The following is a 23,796-nucleotide window of genomic DNA, read 5'->3' on the forward strand; positions in this document are numbered from 1 at the left end:
GTGAGAATGTTGTCCTTGTCTATTGACCGACTGTTGAGGCAGGTGAACTAGGGCCTAGGCAAGTGCTATACCACTGAGCTACACCTCCATCCCTACCCCCCATCTCTCTCTCTCTCTCTCTCTCTCTCTCTCTCTCTCTCAAGACCAAGAATGTACTCAGCAAATACCTGTTAAGTTGAATTTGGTATTTGCTGTGTTTCTAGATGTTGTAAACCTCAGAACAGGTGACGGTGGCAGGCTCTCCTTCCTTTCCCTTGCACACCCACCCTAGAATGAAAACGCCCCTGGCAGCCGCAGAGAGTCACGGATTCTCTGCTTCCCTCCTTGGATGACTTTCAGCTGCGAGCTTTCCTCTTTCCAGACTGATTCCATTCCCAGCGCCTTCAAATTTGCCCGCCCTCCAAACTTTTTGGGATTTTGTTCTGTGAAACAAAAGGGTTGTCGGTTCTTGAAAAGGAGAAGGAATTTGGATGGGCTTTTTTTTTTTTAAAAAAAAAAAAAAAAGAACCACAGGGAGGACGTGGTAAAAAGCCAGAGGAGGGTGGGGGGAATTGATTGCTTGCGAAGGAGAGGGGGTTGGGGGAGGAGCTGTGAAAATCAGATAATAGAGGTCATCAATTTCTCAGGTCAGAGGTTAAAGGCTGGGGGGTGGGGGCGGGGGGCGCGAGCATGAAAAGGCTCCACCCCTTGCAGAGATTATAAATAGGTAGGCTGGGCCATCTAGCTGTGATGGTCCTGAAGCCCTCTGAGCACCGAGACAGAACTTGCTGCCGAGTACACTGGCTGGGAACGGTGTCTCTGGAACCTACCCATAGATCGTCCTTAAGGTTTGAGAAGTAGATTAGGACCATGGGGACAACGAAGGTAAGAACTGGTTATTTTTGCTCGTTTGTTTGGGGTCCTCGCAAAGGCAGGTCTTGGTGCCGATTGCCATACTCCAGTTTCTCCTAAGTCACCGAGCCATCTGGAGGGAGGCCTTTTCGTTATCAGTCCCAGCATTCGCTGCTAGTGTTCCCGTTAGCGTTCTGTGCATCTCATACCTGATGAGGATCCTTCCGGGTACCTTCCTATCGTGTGAAAGTCACCAAAGAAGCCGTTTGCTTCCCGGCTGTGTTGAATGTAGCTGTGATGACAGCGAAGGGGGTAGGGGCTTGGCCGTGGCGATGATGAGCGGGTCTCGGAGCTCTCCGGGAGGCTTGGGAAAGCTTTAGACCTTGGGAGGACCTGGGGTCGGCTTAGGCTTGCTCAGCAGCCAGCCATCCCCGAGTGCTGTGTAGAGAGAAGTCCAGTTGCCCTTACTGTGGTTGCCAGTGTAGGGTGTATCTGTTACTGTGGGTAAAGGAAGCAGTATTTGTCAGGGAAAGACCTTTTCACCAAGATAATTTATTTGGAAATAAAGTAAATTAGGAGGCCGTGGGGAAAAAAAGCGGAACAGAAGAGGAGACGGGAAAAGAGGCTTTTACTACAGGACTTTACGGAAAACCTGGGAGGGACAGCACTTACCACGGAGGCTGGGCGGCTGCCGGAAGGTCAGCTCGCTGGTATAAGCTCCCAGCCTGCCTCTCTAAGGTTTGACCTTAGAGAAAAGGAACTTAAGGGACAGTTGAAGTGATGGGCAAAGAGGTTGGCCTCAGGTTCTGGTTTTGAGCTGCCGCTGCCCACTTGAGTGATGCCCAGCAAGGTGCCTGATTCCACTCTGCTAAAAATGGCTCCTAATGTGTTCAAAATGAGCGAACGCTCAGCCCAGCTGGGTGGGGGAAAATAGTACCATATTTAGCGAACAGGAAGACTCTCAAGAGGGCCCCAGGATGTTGCTGGTAGGTTACACAGGTTAGAGATAAGTAAGAACAGCCCGGCCCTAGGTGCCAATCAACGGAGGAATGACTAAAAAAAAATAATGGTGACACACTGAGGATATCAGTCAGGGGTTAAGAAAAATGAAGTCAGCTGGGGGGTAGTGATGCACTCAGGAGGCAGACACCAGTGGATCTCTTGAGTTCGAAGCCAGCCTGGTCTAGTCTACAGCGTGAGTTCCAGGACAACCAGGGCTACACAGAGAATAAACCTGCCACAAAGGGAAAAAAAGAAAGAAAAATGAAGTCTTGTCTGTGTGGAACCGAGATGGATGGATGTGAAATAGGCCAGGTACAGAAGGAAAAGCATGGTTTTCAGATCTGTAGAATTTAAAATCACAACTACAATCCCACACTTGAGAGACTGAAGCGGGGGGGACTGAGGAGTTGATTCTGATATTAGCTTGGAATACATACAGACTGTGGAAACATATCTCAAATATCGTAAAGCGGGTGTGGGGATGTGAGCTGAGCAGAAGTGGAGTATCGGGGTGCAGAGAGGAGAGCACAGGGATTTGCACTCTTAGTATGTTCCGGGCCAAGCTGTTGCTACCTGCTGCTCTGGCCTCTGCAGCACGGTCAGTTCTTAGGGATCGTAGAGCTGCCTTCTGCTCTATCTTCTGTACTGTGGGGAGTTTGGGGTCTCCCTGGCTGACCATGAACTCATGGCTATCCTCCTGCCTCAGCGGCCTCCCCAATTGCTGGGTTTATGAATTTGAGCCACTGGCATGCCCTGCCCTCACAGTTCCTGAGTGTAGCCCCATGCTTGCCTCTCTGGTGCATGTTTGCTTGTTTGTTGAATCTTCTTTTTGAGACAACCAATGTTTCACTATGTATGTAGTCCAGTCTGCCTTTGAACTCATGATCCTGTGGCCTTGGAATCACAGGTGTGCACTACTATGGTCCGGCTGTTGCAATGGTTTCTTCTCTCTCTCCCTCCCCCCCCACACCCTCCTCCTCTCTGTTTGAGATAGGGTCTTACTGGGTTGCCCTGGCTGACCTGGTACTTGCTATGAGGACCAGCCCAAAAGAACTGACTCAAATTCCTCTAAAGGTCTCCCCAAATGTGCCTGAAATCCTAGCATTCTGAAACCTGAGGCAGGAGCATTGCCTCAAGACAGACATCAATTAGCCAGACATGCTGGGAAAGGGGAAGACTATTATTCATCAACATTTGTAAACATTCTCTCCTTGTCTTCCTAACAGGTGACCCCATCGCTGGTGTTCGCCGTTACTGTCGCCACAATTGGCTCTTTCCAGTTTGGCTACAACACTGGAGTCATTAATGCTCCTGAGATGGTGAGTGTCAAGTGTTCTTTAGGGTTGTGAATTTAAGGTGCCTGGCTGAGCTGGGGAGGGCAAACACTGTGGAAGAAGCCTGAGCCCTGCCGCTTGCTCCTCTGCTTGCCTCTGTGCTCTGGCCTCTTGCCCTCTCACCAAGTCGTGAACCACCGTTTCCTATATTATTCCTTGGGGATTGCTAAAACCGTGGGAAGCTGTGACTGGGTGGGTGCACCGTTGGGCATTTGTGCTGCCACCTACTGGGTGTTTAGGGTGATGCTCCAGAATTGTCTGTTGCAAAGCACGTGCCTTTCGTCCCTCTGCTCCTCTGAGGGAGGAAGTTGCCCCGGGATTTGTCTCCTTTTCTCATCCAGATGTAACGGTCTGTCCTCCCATTGTGCTTTTTCTCATGCAGATCATAAAGGACTTTCTCAACTACACTTTGGAAGAGAGGTCAGAAGACCTACCAAGTGAGGTGCTGCTGACGACCCTCTGGTCCTTGTGTGTGGCCATCTTCTCCGTTGGTGGCATGATTGGCTCTTTTTCTGTTGGACTCTTTGTCAACCGCTTTGGCAGGTATTGATCAGACACTGGGCAAGAATTAGGCCTGTACTGTTTAGACTGAAGACAAGCGGAGAGTCTTGGAGCAGGGAGATGATGCAACCTGTGTGCTAATTCATGCTCCAGGAAGCTCCACCCCCCCCCCCCCCCCCACACACACACACACTACAGCTGCCCTTGGAGGGCCACTGCCTAGGAAGCTCCAGCTGGTCTTTCTGGAGATCTGCTATGTGAACACTTGGCCTCTGAAGTTTTGCTCAGGCTGGTTTAATTTTGCTCTAATAGGGTCAGCTATGGTGTTTACTTGAACCCCTTTAAGGTCAGAGGTTACTTTTTCCCCTTGAGGCAGGGTCACTGACTAACTGTGTAGACCAGACTGGCTTCAAACTCAAGGTCCAGCCACCTCCTTCTGCTTCCATAACACCCAGCCAAAAGTTAATTTTCATTACTGAATAGCTTTGGAGTATCTTGGAAGTCTTGATATTTTATAAAATTAGTATTCTTCTAATCCTTGACTTGTGGAAATGGCTAAATAACTGATCCCCACACACGCAAGAGAAAATTGAATAAAATAATAAAATATCTTAAGAGGATTATACTTTTAAGAATTGACTACAAAAGAAACCATTAATAAACTAGATACACAGGCCCAGCACTCATGAGGTTTAGGTGGGACCATGGGTTGAGGCCAGCCCAGGAGCTGGTCTCATGGTCAATATAAGTTGACCTCTGACCTCCACAAAGCACATATTTCCTATGACACACATCTTGTCACACACATACACAAAAATTGTCTTTAGATTTAAATTTTAGCTCTTCTAGATATGCAAATTGAATTTAAGATAATTAGCAAAGCCATCTGTTGTTGGATGATGTTTTGTTGTGTTTTTTGGGGATTTTTTTGGAGGGGGAACAGGGTTTCTCTGGTGTATAGCCTTGGCTGTCCTGGAACTTGCTGGCCTCAAACTCACAGAGATCACCTGCCTCTGCCTCTGCCTCTGCCTCTGCCTCTGCCTCTGCCTGCCAAGTGCTGGGATTAACGGTGTACACCACCAACCAGCATTATTATTTTTTTTTTCAATTTTTTTGTGTTGTTGTTGTTCTTGTTATTACTTCTTTTGTTTGTTTTTTTGAGACAGGGTTTCTCTGTGTAACTTTGGAGCCTGCCCTGGAACTAGCTCTGTAAACCAGGTTGGCCTTGAACTTGCCTCAGCCTCCCTAGTGCTGGCATTAGTGTGTCACCACCGCCCAGCTTATTTTGGTTTTTAATGGGGTCTCCTGATTAAACTCTTGCTGGTATTTGTGCGCCTTGGCTGCGCATTTCGGGTTCTCTAAGGGAGCTTTTAGGACTCTCAGGGCTGTGTCACACTTGGGCCAATTAAGTGGGCCTCTGGAGACAGGAACCGTGTGTTAGCACTCTTCCCAGCTCCCTTTGTGGTTTACTTGTCTATTTGGGTCATGGATCCCAGGCTCGCTGAGCACTGCGGTGCTAAAAGGGCCGAAACAGATTAGGCTCCATTTACCCAGGGCTGCATAATGAGACCCTGTCTCAAAGCCAGAGTCCCGGGCCTCTCAGCTGTAGGGGCCTTCCAGTGTTAATCCTTTACATCTTGTAGCTGTCTCAGTGGCTTGGCCGCCCATTTAACACATAAAGCTTTAGTTTATTCCCTGTCGGTGATCAGTACTAATTAGTGTAGCCCTTAACTACTTGATACAGAGAGCTGAGACTGGCTACATTCTGAGTATTCTTTTCAGTGAAATGGAAAAAAAAATTGTTCTACATATCCTACCATCACTGCAACATCAATTCTATGATGAATGTCATAAAAAGGAACCAGCATGGTGGCTCAGCCTTTGCCAAGAAGCCTAATGACCTGAGTTCAGTCCTTGGATCCACATACAGGCGAAAAGAGAGAACCAATTCCTTCCATAATATGTGCTGTGGCATACTGGCACCTGTGCACATGCGTGCACACACACACACAAAGTAATAAGATTTATTTACTATACATACAGTGTTCTGCCTGCATGTCTGCCTGCAGGCCAGAAGAGGGCACCAGATCTCATTACAGATGGTTCTGAGCCTCCATGAGGTTGCTGGGAATTGAACTCAGGCTCTCTGGAAAAGCAGTCAATGTTCTTAACCTCTGAGCCATCTCTCCGACCCCTAAACTTTATTCTTACAAAAAGGAAGAAAGAAAAGAAAGGAACCATGGGGTGTAGCTCAGTGGTGACATGGCTCCCTCAAATATACAAGCCTCCCTCAAATATACAAGCCCACAGCAACAAAGAGAAAGAGATTTGTACCTACAGAGGCTACAGAAGAGCAAAGCCATGGGGAAAGGGGACTGGAGCCTCTTTGCTGACTAACTATACTTTGTGTTTGGTTTATCTCACAGGCGCAATTCAATGCTTATAGTCAACCTACTAGCCATTGCTGGCGGCTGCCTCATGGGCTTCTCCAAGATAGCTGAGTCGGTGGAGATGCTGATCCTGGGCCGCCTGATTATTGGCATCTTCTGTGGACTGTGCACAGGCTTTGTGCCTATGTACATTGGAGAGGTGTCTCCCACTGACCTGCGGGGTGCCTTTGGCACCCTAAACCAGTTGGGCATTGTTGTCGGGATCCTGGTGGCTCAGGTACCTTGCAGCTTTACATTTAATGCATGTTGACTCTGTACTCTGTGAATGATGTGGGTGAGGCCCTCAGGGTCTGGCATGTATTCAGTTATGTTTTTATATGTATGTGTTTCAAATGCTATTACTATGGTTCATACAGTAGCTAATAATGCTGGGAGGGCCCAGAAAGGGATTTTTTTTTTTTATGCGTGATAAAAGGATGGATTTTTTTTTTAAAAAAAAATAGTGAATCTGTGGCCTGGAAAGGGGTTCAGTATTCTCTTTGTCTGGTTTCTAGATCTTTGGTTTGGACTTCATCCTGGGCTCTGAAGAGCTGTGGCCTGGGCTGCTGGGCTTAACCATCATTCCCGCTATCCTACAAAGCGCAGCCCTTCCGTTTTGCCCCGAAAGTCCGAGATTCTTGCTCATTAACAAAAGGGAGGAAGACCGCGCAAAGGAGAGTGAGTACTTAGACATCATCATGGGAATTTGACTTTGTGAGTGCTTCAGGGTGAGGGCATTGGATAGTTTGTTTGTTTGTCTAATAATTATTTATTTTTATGTACACTGGTGTTTTTCCTGTGTAAGGGCATCCAGTCCTCTGGAACTGGAGTTACAGATAGTTGTGAGCCACACACAGTGTGGGTGCGGGTCCTCGGGAAGAGCAGCCAGTGCTCTTAACTGCTGAACTACCTCTCCAGCCCTGCGCCAGATGTCTTTGTCACCTTCCTTTCCTGCTTCTCCATGTGCACAGAAAGCTTTCTGATGACTGTCAGAAACCAAGAACGAAGAGGGAAGACAAGCAAAGATGGATGCTGTCGGTGCATCCATCCATGTGTTTCCTTGCCTGCTAACTGACAGGAAACACCGGTTGGCGGGGTGGCAGGGATGCAGTCTCTTGATTCGTTTTGCCTCTTTCTCCCAGTCCTTCAGCGCTTGTGGGGCACCCAGGATGTGGCCCAGGAGATTCAGGAGATGAAAGATGAGAGTGCTAGGATGGCGCAGGAGAAGCAGGTCACCGTGCTGGAGCTCTTCAGGTCCCCCAACTACCACCAGCCCCTCCTTATCTCCGTCGTTCTCCAACTGTCTCAGCAGCTCTCTGGGATCAATGCCGTGAGTGTCTGTCATGATGCCAGAGGGGCCCAGCAATAGTTCCTGAAATGCCTTGATCTTGTTGGCAGGTTGGCATGTGTCTGTAGAGTGTAGCTACTCCAAAAGCTGGAACAGGACGGTCATTAATGTCCCGGAGTTTGAGGTCAGCCACCTCACACCAGTCCCGAAACATCACAACAATGGAGCGCACAGTCCTCGAGATGCCCCTTGTCTCACTTGAGGAAATCCATTATTGCACTAGGATGGCTCCCCGTTTTCTCAAGGAGCAGATTTTATCTGGGTATACTCTAACCCCAACTGCAGGGTGGGGATTTCCTGAGTCTGCCTTGCCAAGAGTGTTTTGAAAGTGGCCTGGACTTAGTTGTTAACAAGTAGAGCTAGCTGGACGGTCTTAGCATGTACCCACCACCAGCACGACGGAGGCAGAGGCAGGCAGATCTCTTGAGTTCGAGGTCAGCCTGGTCTACAGCGTGAGGTCCAGCACAGCCAGGGCTGCGTAGAAAGGCCTTGTCTCAGAAAGGAAGAACAACAGAAAAGGGAATCCAGTCTACAGTAGGCGTAGAAATTACTGCACCGACCTATTTTTGGGTAAGCAATGTATCCCTCGTGCTTTGTTTCTCGCCTTACAGAGTTAGGGACTAAACTCAGGACCTGTCGTGTGAGTGTTCTGTTGCTGAGCTCTGTTTATTTTTTTGCTGCTTTTTGAGACTTAGTCTCACTGTATCAGTCTGGCTAGAACTCACAGATTCTCCTGCCTCAGCTTCTTGAGTGCAGGCTGGGATTAAAAGCGTGTGCCATTATGCCCTGCTTAATAACTGAGAAATGTCGTAAAGGCAAAGGTGAGTGTGGCAGCACACATCACATCTAAATGCTATCCAAAGAGAGGCTGAAGCAGGAGGACTAGGAATTGAGACAAAAGAGGAACTGGGACGTACATCTTTAAAATTTAGCAAAGTAGATAGACATAAGCTGGGAGGGCATGGTGACTCATTCCTGTGACCCCAGCACTGGAGAGGCAGAGGCTACAGAGAAAGATGTCGCACACCCCACTCCCCACCAAAAATAAGAAAAGACAAAAAGAAGGTAGTGGAACTAGGCATTAGGAGAAAGCAGTAGCTGGTCTGGATAACTGGGAGATGGAGGTGCAGGACCCCAGTATTCCTGGGGTGCAATCGGTGATGCAGGTTTTGTCTTCTTCTAGGTGTTCTATTACTCAACAGGGATCTTCAAGGATGCCGGTGTCCAGGAGCCAATCTATGCTACAATTGGAGCGGGCGTGGTTAATACTATCTTCACTGTAGTGTCTGTAAGTTGGGTGTGGTTAATACAATCTTCACTGTAGTGTCTGTAAGTCGGGTGTGGTTAATACAATCTTCACTGTAGTGTCTGTAAGTCGGGTGTGGTTAATACAATCTTCACTGTAGTGTCTGTAAGTTGGGGTGGGGGGGGGACTTGGAAGAGAGGAACGGGGGAGGGGGCTGTGGTTGGTATATAAAATGAAAAAAGATTTAAAATAACAGAAGACTGGGTGATGGGAGACAAGGATGGGTGGAACAGAGTCCTTCCTACTAACGGTCCGGCACAGAGACTGCCTACCTTTCAGTGACCCACATTTAGTTAAAGCATTCTTTTGTTCTTTCATTGCCTCAAGAAAAAGAATTCCAGCATATATTGGAATGGATGAGAAAGGAGCGGTATGGAAAGGATTAGGTACCTAGAAATATGGGGTGAAATCGCAAATGTCTTGTCTTCCAGGTGTTCCTGGTTGAGCGGGCTGGGAGGCGAACCCTGCACATGATAGGCCTGGGAGGCATGGCTGTCTGCTCCACCATCATGACTATTTCCATGTTAGTAAAGGTGAGTGCTCTTTGAGTGGTGGAAGAGATGAGGTTACAGAGGCTGTAACTGACTCTGTGGCAGCGACTGAGGTGCTGGCCTTCCAGGTCATCAGTAGAAGTCAAGTTTGAGTTTTATTAAAGATGCGTCTTCAGAGATTGGGAACCGAGTGTCTGTCGTTGTGTGCATGTGATAGGGCTTTTGCTCAGGAGAGGTCTTTTCTAGCCAAGGATGGCCACGAATTCCTAATCCTCCAATTGCTTTCCATCATGTGGGTCTGGGGTACTGGAGTCAGGTCCGCAGGCTTGGTGGCAAGCACCTGTGCCCACAGATCCATCTCTCAGGCCCTGTCTGTTTTAATTCCTAACAGTCAGCTTGAAGGCCAGACATTGGCAGTAGTGCACACCTGTAATCCCAGTCTTGGCAAAGGCAGGAGGTCATCCACAAGGTGTGGTGGTGCCTGCCATTAATCCCAGCACTCAGGAGACAGAGGCAGATGGGTCTCTAAATTCAAGGCCAGCGTGGCCTGCCGATCAAGTTTCAGGACAGCCAGGGCTACTCAGAGAAACAGTATTTAGAAAAAAAACAAAAAGTAAAAATGAAAAAATTGCAAAAGTCATCTTGTAGTTCCATTTTACGGATATTGAACTGGTCTTGGTACAAAATGAGATGAGTGAGATGGAGTGGCTTGCATTCAGCAGCAGTAGGGTTCCTGACTCCCCAGCAGAGTGACTGTCAGCTTTATACAACAGTCCAAAAATGGAGCCTACGCCTTGTTTTTTTTGTTGTTGTTGTTTTGTTTTTTGTTTTTTAACGGGACTTTGCTGTGTTTCCTTCTCTTACAGGATCGGTATGAAGCCATGAGTTTTGTCTGTATTGTGGCTATCTTGGTCTATGTGGCCTTCTTTGAAATTGGACCGGGCCCCATTCCCTGGTTTATTGTGGCTGAACTCTTTAGCCAGGGCCCCCGCCCAGCTGCCATGGCAGTGGCTGGCTGTTCTAACTGGACCTCCAACTTCTTGGTTGGAATGTTATTCCCGTCGGCTGCGGTAAGTAAATTTAAAATCAAACATTATCACAAGCCAGCCTACTTAAGCCAACACACTTAGGATACACCTTAGTAGTAGACACTCTGGGGCAGATTGCGTGAACTGGAGAGGCGAGGAATGAACCTGACCTGATTGGTACTGGCAATCCCAGCACTTGGAAGTCAGTGACTAACCTGGATATCACTCTGTAGACCAGGCTGGCCTTGAACTCCGAGATCAGCTTCTTTCTGCCTCCTGAGTGCTGGGATTAAAGGCTTGTGTTGGGCCTGGAGAGATGTCTCACTGGCTGCTCTTCCAGAGGATCTAGGCTTTGTTATTCCCAGCACCCATAAGGTAGCTCATAACTGCCTATAAAGGCAGACACACAGTGGTGCACAGACATACATAATTAGTAAAAAATAAAGTGTGCCACCATGTCTGGCCCTTCTGAAGATTTTGATCTTAAATACATTTGACTATAAGTTTTTTTTTTAAATTCCTTCTGACTTTTTTTTCAAACATTTATTTATTTATTTATTACGTACACAATATTCTGTCTGTATGTATGCCTGTAGGCCAGAAGAGGGCACCAGACCCCATTACAGATGGTTGTGAGCCACCATGTGGTTGCTGGGAATTGAACTCAAGACCTTAGGAAGAGCAGGCAATGCTCTTAACCTCTGAGCCATCTCTCCAGCCCCTGACTATAAGTTTTAAAATCCAGGTTTCTAGAAAGACCCATGGGAATAGAAAATGCTTTATGTAATAAATCAGAAACAAAACAAAATCCTCCTCAGAAAGTATTTGGAAGCACCTAGTTTGACTAGGTGATACAAAAAAAGAATGATACAGGGCTGGAGAGATGGCTCAGAGGTTAAGAGAGAGCACTGACTGTTTTTTCAGAGGTCCTGAATTCAATTCCCAGCAACCACATGGTAGCTTACAACCATCCATAATGAGAGCTGGTTCCCCGTTCTGGCCTGTAAGCATACATGCAGGCAGAACACTGTATATGAAATAAATGTTTTTTTAAAAATGATACAAAGAATTGCAGAGAAACATCGTGCCGTATTAAGTGAAGTAATCTTGCCGATTCATTTAATATGGAAGCGTTGTAGCTTAAGGTCAGCTAGAAATGAGCCAGTCAACTGCCAATGACCAACTTTCTTCCCCTGTCTCCTAGGCCTTCTTGGGAGCCTATGTTTTTATCGTCTTCGCTGTTTTCCTCGTGATCTTCTTAATCTTCACCTTCTTCAAAGTCCCTGAGACCAAAGGCAGGACTTTCGAGGACATTACCCGGGCCTTCGAGGGGCAGGCACAGGCTGGGAAAGCCTCTGCTATGGAGATGAACAGCGTGCAGCCCGTCAAGGAGCGCCCTGACAATGCCTGAGGCGGACCTCCTTCACCTCCCTCCAGTGCGGAAAACAACCTCCCCGAAAGCAGGGAGACCTCATCAGGATGAACCAGGACTGCTTCTGAACGCTGCTATGTGATCCTTTCTCAGCCCACACACTCATGAACAGTCAGCTTCACCCAAGGCTGGGGTTAGTCGGATCATCAATGGCTTTGTTAACTGTTACATTTCTTGGATATTTCTCTTGTAATCTGGAGAGATCGAGTGAATCTACCTTCCTGTCAGGAAGGAGTGGCTGCAGTTCCCCTTAGATTCTAGGGATCCCCTCACCTAGGGAGTAGAAATGGGATGCAGTCCTGCCTCCCCCAATCTCAGCTTTGCAGGGAAACAAAGGGATTTTTACTCCCAGTGTTGGGGGCCATGGGGATTCCAGCCCTCCTCACTTGACACAGCTCCACACAGCTAAGTAACTTGAGTTTTATTTATTTTATCTTCAGGTTTTATTGCATAAATATTTATTTTTTTAAGTGTAATTTTACCAAATAATGAAAGAGTAAGAAAATTAGGTTGGAGGGAGGTGTTTAAAGAGAGGTACAAAGGAACTAAGGTTTGGTGCTGGAGGGTGGTGGCGTAACCTGAATGGAGAGCAGACATTAGTAGTGGGTGCGCGAGCTGCCTCCGTCCTAGACAAAGTCTCTTCGAGGTTCTCTCAGAAGAGTGAGTGCCTGTAGGAAAAGGCTCACGGCTTTCTGTGAGCCTTTTAAGATTAGAGTTTTTATGTTGTGTTATTTGAAATCTCTGCTTCTTACAAAGGTGGGCTTTGTAGTTAGTGGTGTTGGTGGCCTTTGATTTTGCATGGAGTCCAGAGAAGGGAGGAGGGCTTGCAGGATGCTTCTCTCCTTTGCCTGGGCCAGACACTTCCTTCCTGTCCTGATGAACTCACAGTTTGTTTTCCTCCGGTCACCCCCCACCACCCAGCTGGTGAGCGAGCCATGCAGATGTAATGCAGTAGTTCTTGATAGGCGTTTCTTAGTTCAGTGTTGTTTCTTAAGAGATTTTATGTGTTGATTTTTGTTTTGTTTTGGTTTAAAGGGATTCATAGCAAATTTGAACTTTGTTACCTCAGCTCTGGGAGAGGGTTTTTCCTGAATGATTATCAATTACCTTGTTTGAGTACCGTGTTGCTCTGCAGTCATGGCATGCTTGTCTACGCCTGGGACACTCTCAGGCTCCCATGTCACCGTGTTCCTGTGATACTGTGCTAAGTGCCCGAGGGGCCCTGACTCTGCTGGACACTGTAGGAGCAGTGGAATTGTGCAGTGTGGCCCACGCTTGAGGATATGAATGTATGCGCACTGTCACTTTGCTCTGGCTGTGAGGTACCTGTTTCCCCTGTTCCTGTCATTTTCTTTTTGCTAGACTCTATTCACACTCATTCTTGTGTACATGATCTGCGGGGCCTCTGCCAGGTGGCGTTCACACCAGGATTAGATTGCACTCCTCTGGCTCCCTGTTCTTGTTGGAGAAGGCTGCTTCCTTGAGGTTGGGGGTGGCAGGCTCAGCCTCCCTCCAGCTGGGAGGGGTGATGGAACTAGGGAAAGTGTGAGGTAGGGGCTCCTGAGGACCCAGTTGTGTATAGAGGGAGACTTGTCTTTAAAGGAGCTAGGAAACATGACACTGTAGTGTGTTGGGAGGAATGTCAAGATTCCTGCCTGCCGTGGGTCACAGATCCCCTTCCACAGCCATCCCCGCAGTCTCTACTTGGCTCACCTATGGAGATGGCCCTGATGGTCCTCCCCCCTTTTCCGTCAGTCACTGGGCCCCTCTGTCCCTCTTGGTGCTCACACATTCCAGACCCTTTAGGCAAACCCTTGCATATAACAGTATTTTCAGTACTCAGTTTCAGTACCTATTCCTGACTCCCTGTGGTCACTGAGACTTGGGATCAAAAACTCACAAAGCTATGAAGAGAGGGCCCTTGCTGGGGAAAGGCGGCTCCTTAGCCTTCCCTCTTCTGCTCCTCCGTGAGTTGGCAGTACCACTGGGTGGAATCTTTCCATTTGTCACTGGCCAGCTTGTAAATATTTCCATATGTACTTTCTATTAATGTTACCGTAGTTTTGGTTTTGAAATAAAGATTCTGAATGTATGTCATGTCAACAAGCTTATTTTTTTCCCCAAGTGTTCATTTTTCCTGGGCTTCAAACAATCACTGAAGTCCTGGCTGTGGGGCTGGGAACATAGTGGGTGGTGTCCTGTGTGCACAGCATCATGATTCATCCACCCCTGCACATCGCAGTGTGGCAGTGTGTACCTGTGATCCCTGCTCTCCTGAGGCAGAGACCTGGTGAATGCTCCAAACGCAGACCACGGGGACTGCTTCCTACAGGGGTTACTGAAGAGGCCGTTCTGCATTGCTCATGGCTCTCCCCGACTTTGCTCACAGTGTTTCTTTTTCTGAAGTTCACCCCATGCCTTTACAGAGGTCAGTGTGACGTCACTCTCCCGGAGAGCCATAGGCAGCTAGTTCCCAGTCAGCCTGTGGTGGATTGCACGCCCAACCAAAGCAGAATTACTGCCTTTCCCTTTGCCGTTTATTTCCAGTCCCTGGTCATGGAAAACACACCTAATGTACCCTTTTCTGTTCCACAGCTTCATGATAGTGCTGATGGGACTAAAGATATTTGATTGGGTTTCTCTGAGTAGCTGTGCCTGCCCTTGGTGTAGGGATTAAAGGAATGTACCACTGCACAGAGGGTTTTTGTTTAAAGACATACAACTGGTCTGGCATTCACTATGTAGACTAAGCTGGCCTCGAACCTGGCACACTTGGCTTTGAGTGGTTCTCTGGATGAGAGGATGGTGCACCCCTCCCTTCCCATCAGGAAGCTAGTTGCTAACTGTCTAGCCCCGGTTTTCCGCTTTGCTTCCTTGCAATTCCTGAGCATGAATAGGACCTTCCTGCAGGTATCCACTGTTTAACCCTTCCAGTTGCTCATCACTCCACGACCAGGACCAATGAATCATGATTCTCAAAACCTGCTTAAGACAGGGTCTTCCATAGCCCAGGCTGGCCTGGAATTTGGTAAGTAACTGAGATGATCTTGAATTCCTTATCCTTCTACCCCTGCCTCCGATGTGTAGAGATTACAGGAATGTACCACCATCCCACGCTTCTATCAGGTCTTTATTGAGAGGGTACATTTACTCAGGATGTTGTTACCCCATATGTAGTTGTAGTTATTTTTTTTTTTTTTTTTGAGGGTGATAGGAAGGAATTGAACTCCCGTCCTCTTTTACTTTTTCTGTTTTTGTTTTGTTTTTCTGAGACAGAATCTCTGTGTAGCTTTTGGTGCCTATCCTGGAACTCACTCTATAGACCAGGCTGGCCTCGAACTCAGATCCACCTGCCTCTGCCTCCTTTGTGTGTGCTGGGATTAAAGGTGAGCACCACCACTGCCAGACTAAAAGAGTTTATTTTGAAACCAAGTTTCACTGAATTGCCCAGGCTGGCCTTGAACTTTGATCCTGCCTCAGCTTCCTGAGTAGCTGTAATTATAGACCGCTGCTACCAGAAAGGGTTGAATCGGGAGGACTGGGGCAAGTTTGAGACTAGTTTGGGAATATGGTAGCTTCCAGGCCATTTTGGCTTCACAGTGATACCCTGCCTCAAAAACAGAAGAAAAGGAGAGAGGAGGGGGAAGGGAGGGAAGAAGGAACAATACCTCTTACTATTCTGCGACCTCAGCATCACCATAGTGCGTACCAAATTTTGGACAAGAAAAATCATTTCCAAAATACAGCACAAATCAAGAACAATACCTAGTCGGGTAGTGGTGGTGCATGCCTTTAATCCCAGCACTCAGGAGGCTGAGGCAGGTGAACTCTGTGAGTTAGAAGCCAGCCTGATCTACAGAAAAACCCTCTCGAAGAAGAAGAAAAAAATGAGGGACAATATTGTAATAAAATAATTTTTTTGAAGAAGTCATTGACAATATTGTTTTCTATCAGGGACATCTAATGTCTACCAATTAACTTCAATCCAAAAGTGGGGCGGTGGTGGTGTGCTCCTTTAATCCCAGTTTTCAGGAGGCCAAGGCAGGTGGATCTCTGTGAGTTCAAGGCCAGCCTGGTCTACAGAGTGAGTTCCAGGACAGGCTCCAAAGCTATAGAGAAACTCTGTCTCGAAAAACAAACAAACAAAAAATCAAAAACAACTTTAGAATTCATAAACAAGACATTCATAGAAGTAAAAATTAGATAAAATAATATTTTGACAGCTGGGTATTATGGTGCATGCCTTTAATCCCAGCACTCAGGCTGTGAGTTCGAGACCAGCTGGGCTAGAAGAGCTAGGGCTACATAGAGAGATTCTGTCTTGAAAACAAAAACACCTTCCTCCTAGTCACGGATGGGGCAGCTTTAAAAAGAACATATGTTTGGAAGAACTCTGGTAGTGGTAGCAGAGCTCAGGAGATGAAGGCAAGAGTGTCCAGAGCTCCCAGGCTGTACAGGAAGCCTTGTCTCGTACACCAACACATACACACTCCACAGACATGCCCCAACCCACACCAAGATCAAATACACACATACCACCAACCCTTCACATACTACATACACACACCATACATATACATTTTAAGTTTTTTTTAAAGAACTTTTTTTATGATTTATTTTTATTTTATGTGCATTGGTGTCAAGGTGTCAGATCCCCTGGAACTGGATTTTCAGGCAGTTGTGAGCTGCCATGTGGGTGCTGGGAATTGAACCTGGGTCCTCTGGAAGAGCAGTCAGTGCTCTTAACTGCCGAACCATTTCTCCAGTCCACATTTTAAGTTTTTAATATTTGACACATTCTCATGTAGCTGTTGCTGGCCTCTGTTGGGGGATATTTGATTATACTGTGAACCCCGAGTTTGCATTCATGTTAATTAAATAAAATCAACCTTGGGTCAGGAGGCAGCTTTATCAACTATTTGACAGAAAGTAACCACAGAGCATCAGAAGGCATCTGGAATGGGTAGAGACTCAGGAAGTAGTCAGGTGGGTTTTGTTTGCGGTTTGGTGAAGCGGAAGCATGTGTCTTTCATGGACACTTGCAAGGAACAGAGGGTTACCTAGTTGCTACTCAGCCTCTCTGAGCTTGCAGGCTTTCACTCCAACCTCTGAATCTTCAATCTTATAATTAGAATGATAGACATTTAGTTGAAGCTACCTTTAGCGGCAGCTGTAGGGCAGGTGCCTGAGCCGCTACCACTAGAGAAGCAGGCCAGTAACTGCCGAGCTGCCATTGCTGGCTGAGATATCAGGAGATTAAGGCTCCAGCCACTGTGTTGAAGTTAAAACAACAAGCCTCAAATTTACTAGGTAGCCCAGGCTCAAAACATCTACTCGGAAACATCTGTGTTATGCCAGAGCGCAGGGATCCCCTCACCCCCGAAAAGATCACCACAGTAACTGAATCCCGTATGTTAAGAATGGTTAAGAGCAGAGAGTGTCCAATCCAGACCCGGTAGAGGTTTTGGGGGTGAGGTGATTTCCAGGGTTCAGGACCCTGATTGACTGACATTTGTCTAGGGGTATCTTAGCAAAAGGGAAATAGGTGAGTCCTGGGCTCAGGGACATCTGGTGATCTTATCTAATCTAATCTTATGTAATGGTTGAAATGTCAGGTACTTCCCTTTAGATATTGGCCCTCCCTGGGTGGTGTCAGCTTATGGCTTTTCCTGGAACCCAGTACTGCCAGCCAGTAATGTGACAGCGGTGTGGCCAACCTGTTCTGGGCCCCACAATCTGAGGATGAAAAGTTGGCCCTATTGCATCCAGATCCTGGAAGCATCTTGCTCACACTAAACACTGGACCAGCACAGTGACTTCCTACCTTTTCATCTGCTCTGAGCAGACTGATGGGAACAAAGTAAGGGTGTGAACATTGTGGGAGCCATCGGGAACTTCGGGTCCAGCAATGTCAAAACCTGATGATCAGCACTGCCGAAGGTAACACTGCTTACCTTAACGACATCACCCCTAACTCCAGAGATTCCAGGCCTGTCTGTCACGGGGCCGGTTGTCTCGATACTCTAATGCGGGAATTGCTACCCCGAGTTATAGTTCCCTGCCCCCATTTGAGGTGCTTATCTGCAAAGAATCATAACTTCCCTCTGCTCCTGGAGCTGGATGAGGAAGTTTGAGTGCACGTGACTATTCCTTGATCCCTGCTGGGGTCAGGCGACAGTCCCTACTGGGGACAGGTGAAGGTTGAGTGCACGAGATCAGTCCTTGACCCCTACTGGGGTCAGGTGAGAGTTCCTCCTTGGGTCAGGTGACAGTCCCTCCGCAGCCCCCTCCCCATTTGGTGCCATGGTATAAAAGCTAGCCCCAGCAGAACAATATACAAGCTGCTGTTTCACCTCAACCTCATGCTCTGTGGATTTCATTCAACCTGGACACCCTCCGCCGAGACTCGTGGTTCCAGACCGTGCTGGCGCGGTTCTCTTAACCCCAGAGATCCCACACCTGTCTGTCACGGTGCCGGTCGTCTCTACACTCTAACCCCAGAGATCCCACACCTGTCTGTCACGGTGCCGGTCGTCTCTACACTCTAACCCCAGAGATTCCAGGCCTGTCTGTCACGGTGCCGGTCGTCTCTACACTCTAACCCCAGAGATCCCACACCTGTCTGTCACGGTGCCGGTCGTCTCTACACTCTAACCCCAGAGATTCCAGGCCTGTCTGTCACGGTGCCGGTCGTCTCTACACTCTAACCCCAGAGATTCCAGGCCTGTCTGTCACGGTGCCGGTCGTCTCTACACTCTCCTGGAGTTCTTGGGCACCACTGTTCACTGGTTCTCCCCCAGGTCTAGAATTCTGATTTTGAAATTAAAGCTAAGCAAAGCCAGTTCGTAGAGGGCTGCGGCACAAGCATTAGGGCTTGAGTTGGGTCCCTTTGTGCCCAAGTGATACCAGGTCCCTAGGGTTTGCCGCCCATTCAATCTGAAGGAGAAAACATCGTCGAGAGTGACTGAGCAACACTAATGTTGACCCTTTACCTGAACACACATGCATGTGTACGCACACACACACATGCACACAACAAACCATAAAACTGCCTAACAAAAATATTCTGGCTCACTGGGTGTGGTGGCGCCTGCCTTTAATCCCAGCACTTGGAAGACAGAGGTAGGTGGATCTCTGAGTTCGGGGCTGGCCTGGTTGGTCTACAAAGTGAGTTCCAGGACAGCCAGGGCTATTTCACAGAGAAATACTGATGTCGGTGTGGGGGGAAGTAAAAAAAATTCTGGCTCCAGGATGAATTTTTCTTTTTTTTTCTTTACTTTTTTAGCAGTTCCTTGCTGCTGTGATGTTGCGTTTCAGCGGCCTCTGCTTCTTCCAGAACCAGCCAGAGCAACGTCGTGAAACCATGTTACTTTTTTCCTTGAAGTTGATTTGGTATTTAGTGAATGTATTTTATTGTTATTGTTCATTTTGTCTTGTTTTAAGCTATGGTCTCAACGATTTAGCCCTGGCTGACCTAAAACTAGCTGTGTAGGTGACAATGGCTTAAGCCTCACAGAGCCCTGTCTGCCTCTGCCTCTGCCTCCTAAACACTCAGAGTGCACTGCCATGCCCAGCTTCTAAGATTATTTTTAATATGGGGGCCGGAGAGATGGTTCAGCGGTTAAGAGCACTGGTTGCTCTTCCAGAGGTCCTGAGTTCAATTCCCAGCAACCACATGGTGGTTCACAACCATCTGTAATGAGATCTGGCACCCTCCTCTGGTATGTGGGCATACATGCAGGCAGAGTATTGTATACATAATAAATAAATCTTTTAAAAAAGATTATTTTTAATAATAATAATGTGCTTATTTCATTTATTTGATGATATATAGTCTTGCAAAGTAGTCGTTTATTATAATTTTTTTAAATATTTTTTATGGTTTATTTAATGTGCATTGATGTGAAAATGTCAGATCCCCTGCAACTGGATTTTCAGACAGTTGTGAGCTGCCATGTGGGTGCTGGGAACTGAACCCAGATCCTTTGGAAGAGCAGTCAGTGCTCTTAACCACTGAGCCATCTCTCCAGCCCCCTTATAATTTTTTATTTAGGGGATTATAACATAATTACATCATTTCCTTCCTTCCCTTTGGTACCTCCAATCCCTTCCGCATATTTCACCCTCTGTTCCCTATCAAATGCACAGCCAACTGTTACATTTCTGTGTTATAGTATATACACACACACACATTCATACACAGAAATTTTTTTGTTTCATTTGGTTTTTTTGTTTTTCAAGACAGGCTTTCTCTGTGTAACAGTCCCGTCAGTTCTGTCTGCCTCTGCATCTGGAGTGGTGCTTCCCAAGTGCAAGCAGATCTCTGTGAGTTCGAGGCCAGCCTGGTCTACAAAGTGAGTTCCAGGGCTGCCCAGAGAGGTCCTGCCTAGAAAAACAAAAACAGTGCTTGCTGTTATTAGGAGAAAAAAGGAAATTCAGCAGCTGAACAGGGCAATAACAAAGGGGGTTCGCTGTGGTTGTGGGGTTATTATGATTACATGTATTTGCGCTGGGAAGTAGGGAGGGGTGCATGCCACTGCCCGTCTGTGGAGCTCAGAGGACAGCTGTGTGGAGCTTTTTCTCTCGACCCCGTGGATCTGAGAGACTGACTCCAGTCATCAGGCTTGGCTTGCGGCAAGCACCTCTGCCCACTGAGACTTCTTGCTGGCCCAGTCTTTGGGGTTTGTTGTTCTGAGATGGGGTCTCAGAGTGCAGTCTGAAACTGACTGTAAAATCAAGTAGGCCTTGAACTCCCCGACAATCCTCCCGTCTGCCTCTGCTTTCCTAGTGACTACAGACACTACTACTGTGCCTGCTCAAAGACTAAAATTAAAGACTGTTCTTCTTCTCAGCTTAAAGCAACAGCAAAAGCCATAAAATGTGGCAGGAAAATGAGACACCCGCTCTTCTAATCTGGTACTACTGCGAAGGCAGACGCTCAAAAGACTTAGTGCTGTCTTTACTAGCTTTTCGTGGGTAATTTTCTTTTTGATTTATTTTCCTTAGCAGTTGTGTGTGTTTGTGTGTGTGTGCACACGCGCACACGCCTGTGCATGTGTGCCTAGCTAGGCCAGAGGCAGGACGTCCCCTGGAGCTGGAGTTACCAGCAGCTCACTGTGAAGCCACTTGTCCTGGTGCTAGGAACTGAACTGGGTCCCTTCAGAGCGGCAGGAAGTGCTCTTCACCGTGGAGCCAGCCCCCTGTCCAGCCCCCAAGCAATCTAATTTTAGCTTTAATTCACTGTGTGTAATAAGTCACCTTAAAAAACTTGAAAAAGGCACCCTAAAATTAGGAAAGTATGAATTTAACTTAAGGATATTCTTCCCTCATCCCCCCCCCACTCCTTTTTTTTTTTTTTTGGCGTGGGTTCACTGAAAGTACAAGCTGATGTGAGAGGAAGTGAAAACTCATCCATGGGCCCAATCTGTCTTTCCCTACCCCGCTTTTCTTAGAAACTTGCTTTCTCTCTTTCTTCTCCCAAAGCGAAGAGTTTATGTGTTTTAAAACTTCAATCTTCCTGAATTTTCTAGCTTTAATTGTCATATCCTTCTGAACCCGAGGGAACAAGCATGCTAGATTGAATTTGCCTTGGAGTCTGGACGGTACAGACTCCAAGCTCAGAAGCACAGGCCTAGTCAGTTACTCCCAAGATCTGGCTTCTTAGGGTGAAGAAAAAAAAAGGTTAATTGTGCTTTGAATAAACCCTGAGTCTTCAGAAAACCCAGTGCTGGTGGGAGAAAACAGGTCCGGGGGTGAGCTACAAAGGGAAGGCAGACAACTGCCAGACGGAGGAGGGAGAGGGGCCAGGCAGGAGAAGAAGAGAATTTGTTAAATAAAGAAGTCAGCTGGGGGTCCCATGACAGCTTGGGACTCAGGAATCAGTTGACTGAGGCATTTGAATAGGTCCCTTGGGGAGAGGCTGAAGCAAAGTCGAGGCAAACCGCAGCTGGCGAGCCTTCTCACACCATCTCACCTCCCCGGCGGTTGGTGTAATCTCCTGGAAAAGGTAAAACCAAAGATAATCAAGATTCTCACACCGAGGACTGAGAATGTGGATAGAGCCCTGGATTTGGTCCCCACAACCCCCACAACCCCCCCCCCCCGACACACACACACAAATGCTAGAATCCGATTAAATCACATAACCAGAAAGACTTGAAGTGAAGCGGCCTCTGTGCGAGGGTCCTTAGGGCTTGTGGCGATGGGAGGGACCCATCTCCGTTGATGCGAATGGTCACAAGAATTAAAGACAAGGACAGAAGATGAAGGCTGAAAGTTTTAGCTGCTATTAGGCTGGGCTTTGCCGAAAGATAGCCCTGGCCTTTGTGGATGTGCCCTGTGTGGCACAATGAGGGACAGTATATATATATTTTTTTTACATTTATTTTATGTATATGAGTGATCTATGACCTGATGCCAGAAGAAGGAATCAGATCCTATAGATCTATAGATGGTTGGGAGTCACCATGTGGTTGCTGGGAATTGAACTCAGGACCTCTAGGAAGAGCAGCCAGTGCTCTTAACCCTGAGCTCCAATATTTCTGGTTACCAAAGCAGTCCTCTCCTTAGTTGAGTAGGAGCTATGGAACCTATTCTACTCACAGTGCTTTGGGGCACCCTGGTGAGTGGTCAGGAGAACAGATGTTATGACTGACAAGCAAGGATATTGTGATAATTACTAGATGTCTCTTGCTTCTTCCATGTTTTTCTGTGCTGTTTTAGCTAAATCTAATAAGACTGACCAATAATTAGGTCATCTATAATTAATACAATCGGAGTCATATTAACTTAATTTCCTTCTTATGTCGCAGAGAAACTGAATGTTTATACACAGCTACCCCAGGTGGATGTATCTTTTATCTTATCAATAAATTCAAATCTTTCCTGGTTATTCTCCTAGCCCACCCTTATCTTACTCCCAGGCATCCCAACAGTCTCAGTGCCCCTAACAACACTTGAAGGCGCCCCCAAGCAGGTGGGGGGGGAGAAGCTTAGGGAAGAGCCTTGGCCTAGAATCAGGAAGCCCAGATTTAATCCCCAGTTTACACAAAAACAAGACCTGTTGAGCCCCTGGTTCCTGTGGCTGTCACTGAAGCTCGGCCGAGTGTGCTGTCAAGGGTGCCCTCGTCCATTCCTGTTTCATAGGAAGGAAAACCACTCTCTTGGATCACCGGTGTTTGTTCTTCCAGAGAACTGGAGTTTGATTCCCGGCAGCCATGTTAGGTGGCTCACAACCATCTTTCCAGGGGACCTAAGGCCCTGGCCTCCTCAGGGCACATATCTGTGATTAAAAAAATAAAACATTTTTGAAACATTCATTTCTTATCCATTGCTCCCCAGTTCCTGAGGATGCAACATGCCTAGCTGACCCCCTGCTCCAGTTAGGACGCCATTCCAACCACTGTGGTATAATCCTCCCAAACTGTAAAGCCCTCCTTCCCCCAAATTTTCTGGGACTGGAGAAATTTTCCTATTCTTGCAGAAGATCCAGGTTCTGTTCCCAGTACCCACAACTGTTTCCAACTCTAGATCCAGAGAGCTCAACCTGATTTTCTCACCTCACAGGCACCAGGCTTGCAAGGAATGTACGTACATTACTATAGGAAGGCAAAACTCATATACATAAAAAAATCTAAAAATTGCTTGATGCCTTTTGGGGAAGGACAGGCTTTTCTGTATCTGCCTGTCTTCCTAAGAATAAAGGTCAGACAGATGCTAATTTCAAGCCTTAGTCTCCTGTCTCCAGTGTTGTCAAGCTATAGCAGAACCCAGCTGAACGCCGACCAGCAACCACCAAAGAAAGAAAAAACAGCATGGTTCAATAGGAGATGCCTAAATTTGGAGAAGCCTAAAGGTGCACGCCTATAATCCTAGACGTCCATTTGAAGGACGCCAGGTCAGCATACAATGACAGTTAATTGTATATCCATGTCTACTGTCACACTAGTTCCAAAAGCCAAGATACAGAAAAAGCCTATATGTTCACCAACAAATGGATTTAAAAAAAAAACAAAACTGTAGTATGTATACACAATGCAGCACTTTTCTTTTTATGTATATGGGATTTAGCCTGCATGCTTGTTTGTGAACCACA

At 47.1% G+C, this 23,796-nt stretch overlaps 1 protein-coding gene across 3 annotated transcripts in view; it reads left to right on the forward strand.

Annotated features, from left to right (window-relative positions):
• Positions 1–13,794, forward strand: part of LOC125407019 (solute carrier family 2, facilitated glucose transporter member 3) — a 72,808-nt gene extending 59,014 nt beyond the window's left edge. The window contains exons 1-10 of one of the 3 annotated variants that reach the window (XM_048444294.3): positions 652–864; positions 3,060–3,152; positions 3,550–3,710; positions 6,095–6,335; positions 6,613–6,775; positions 7,240–7,427; positions 8,629–8,733; positions 9,183–9,284; positions 10,109–10,312; positions 11,475–13,794. In XM_048444294.3, the coding sequence (XP_048300251.1) occupies positions 850–864; positions 3,060–3,152; positions 3,550–3,710; positions 6,095–6,335; positions 6,613–6,775; positions 7,240–7,427; positions 8,629–8,733; positions 9,183–9,284; positions 10,109–10,312; positions 11,475–11,681 (1,479 nt within the window). In that variant the 5' untranslated portion in view covers positions 652–849 and the 3' untranslated portion in view covers positions 11,682–13,794. Of the gene's footprint in view, positions 1–651; positions 865–1,943; positions 2,146–3,059; positions 3,153–3,549; positions 3,718–6,094; positions 6,336–6,612; positions 6,776–7,239; positions 7,428–8,628; positions 8,734–9,182; positions 9,285–10,108; positions 10,313–11,474 lie in introns of those variants that run through there. The other 2 variants (XM_048444293.3, XM_087904271.1) reach the window with 2 other exon arrangements.
• Positions 13,795–23,796: the final 10,002 nt, after the last annotated feature.

Source organism: Myodes glareolus, chromosome 3 (genome assembly GCF_982192425.1).
Source record: "Myodes glareolus chromosome 3, mMyoGla1.1, whole genome shotgun sequence".
NCBI classification, from domain to species: domain Eukaryota; kingdom Metazoa; phylum Chordata; class Mammalia; order Rodentia; family Cricetidae; genus Myodes; species Myodes glareolus.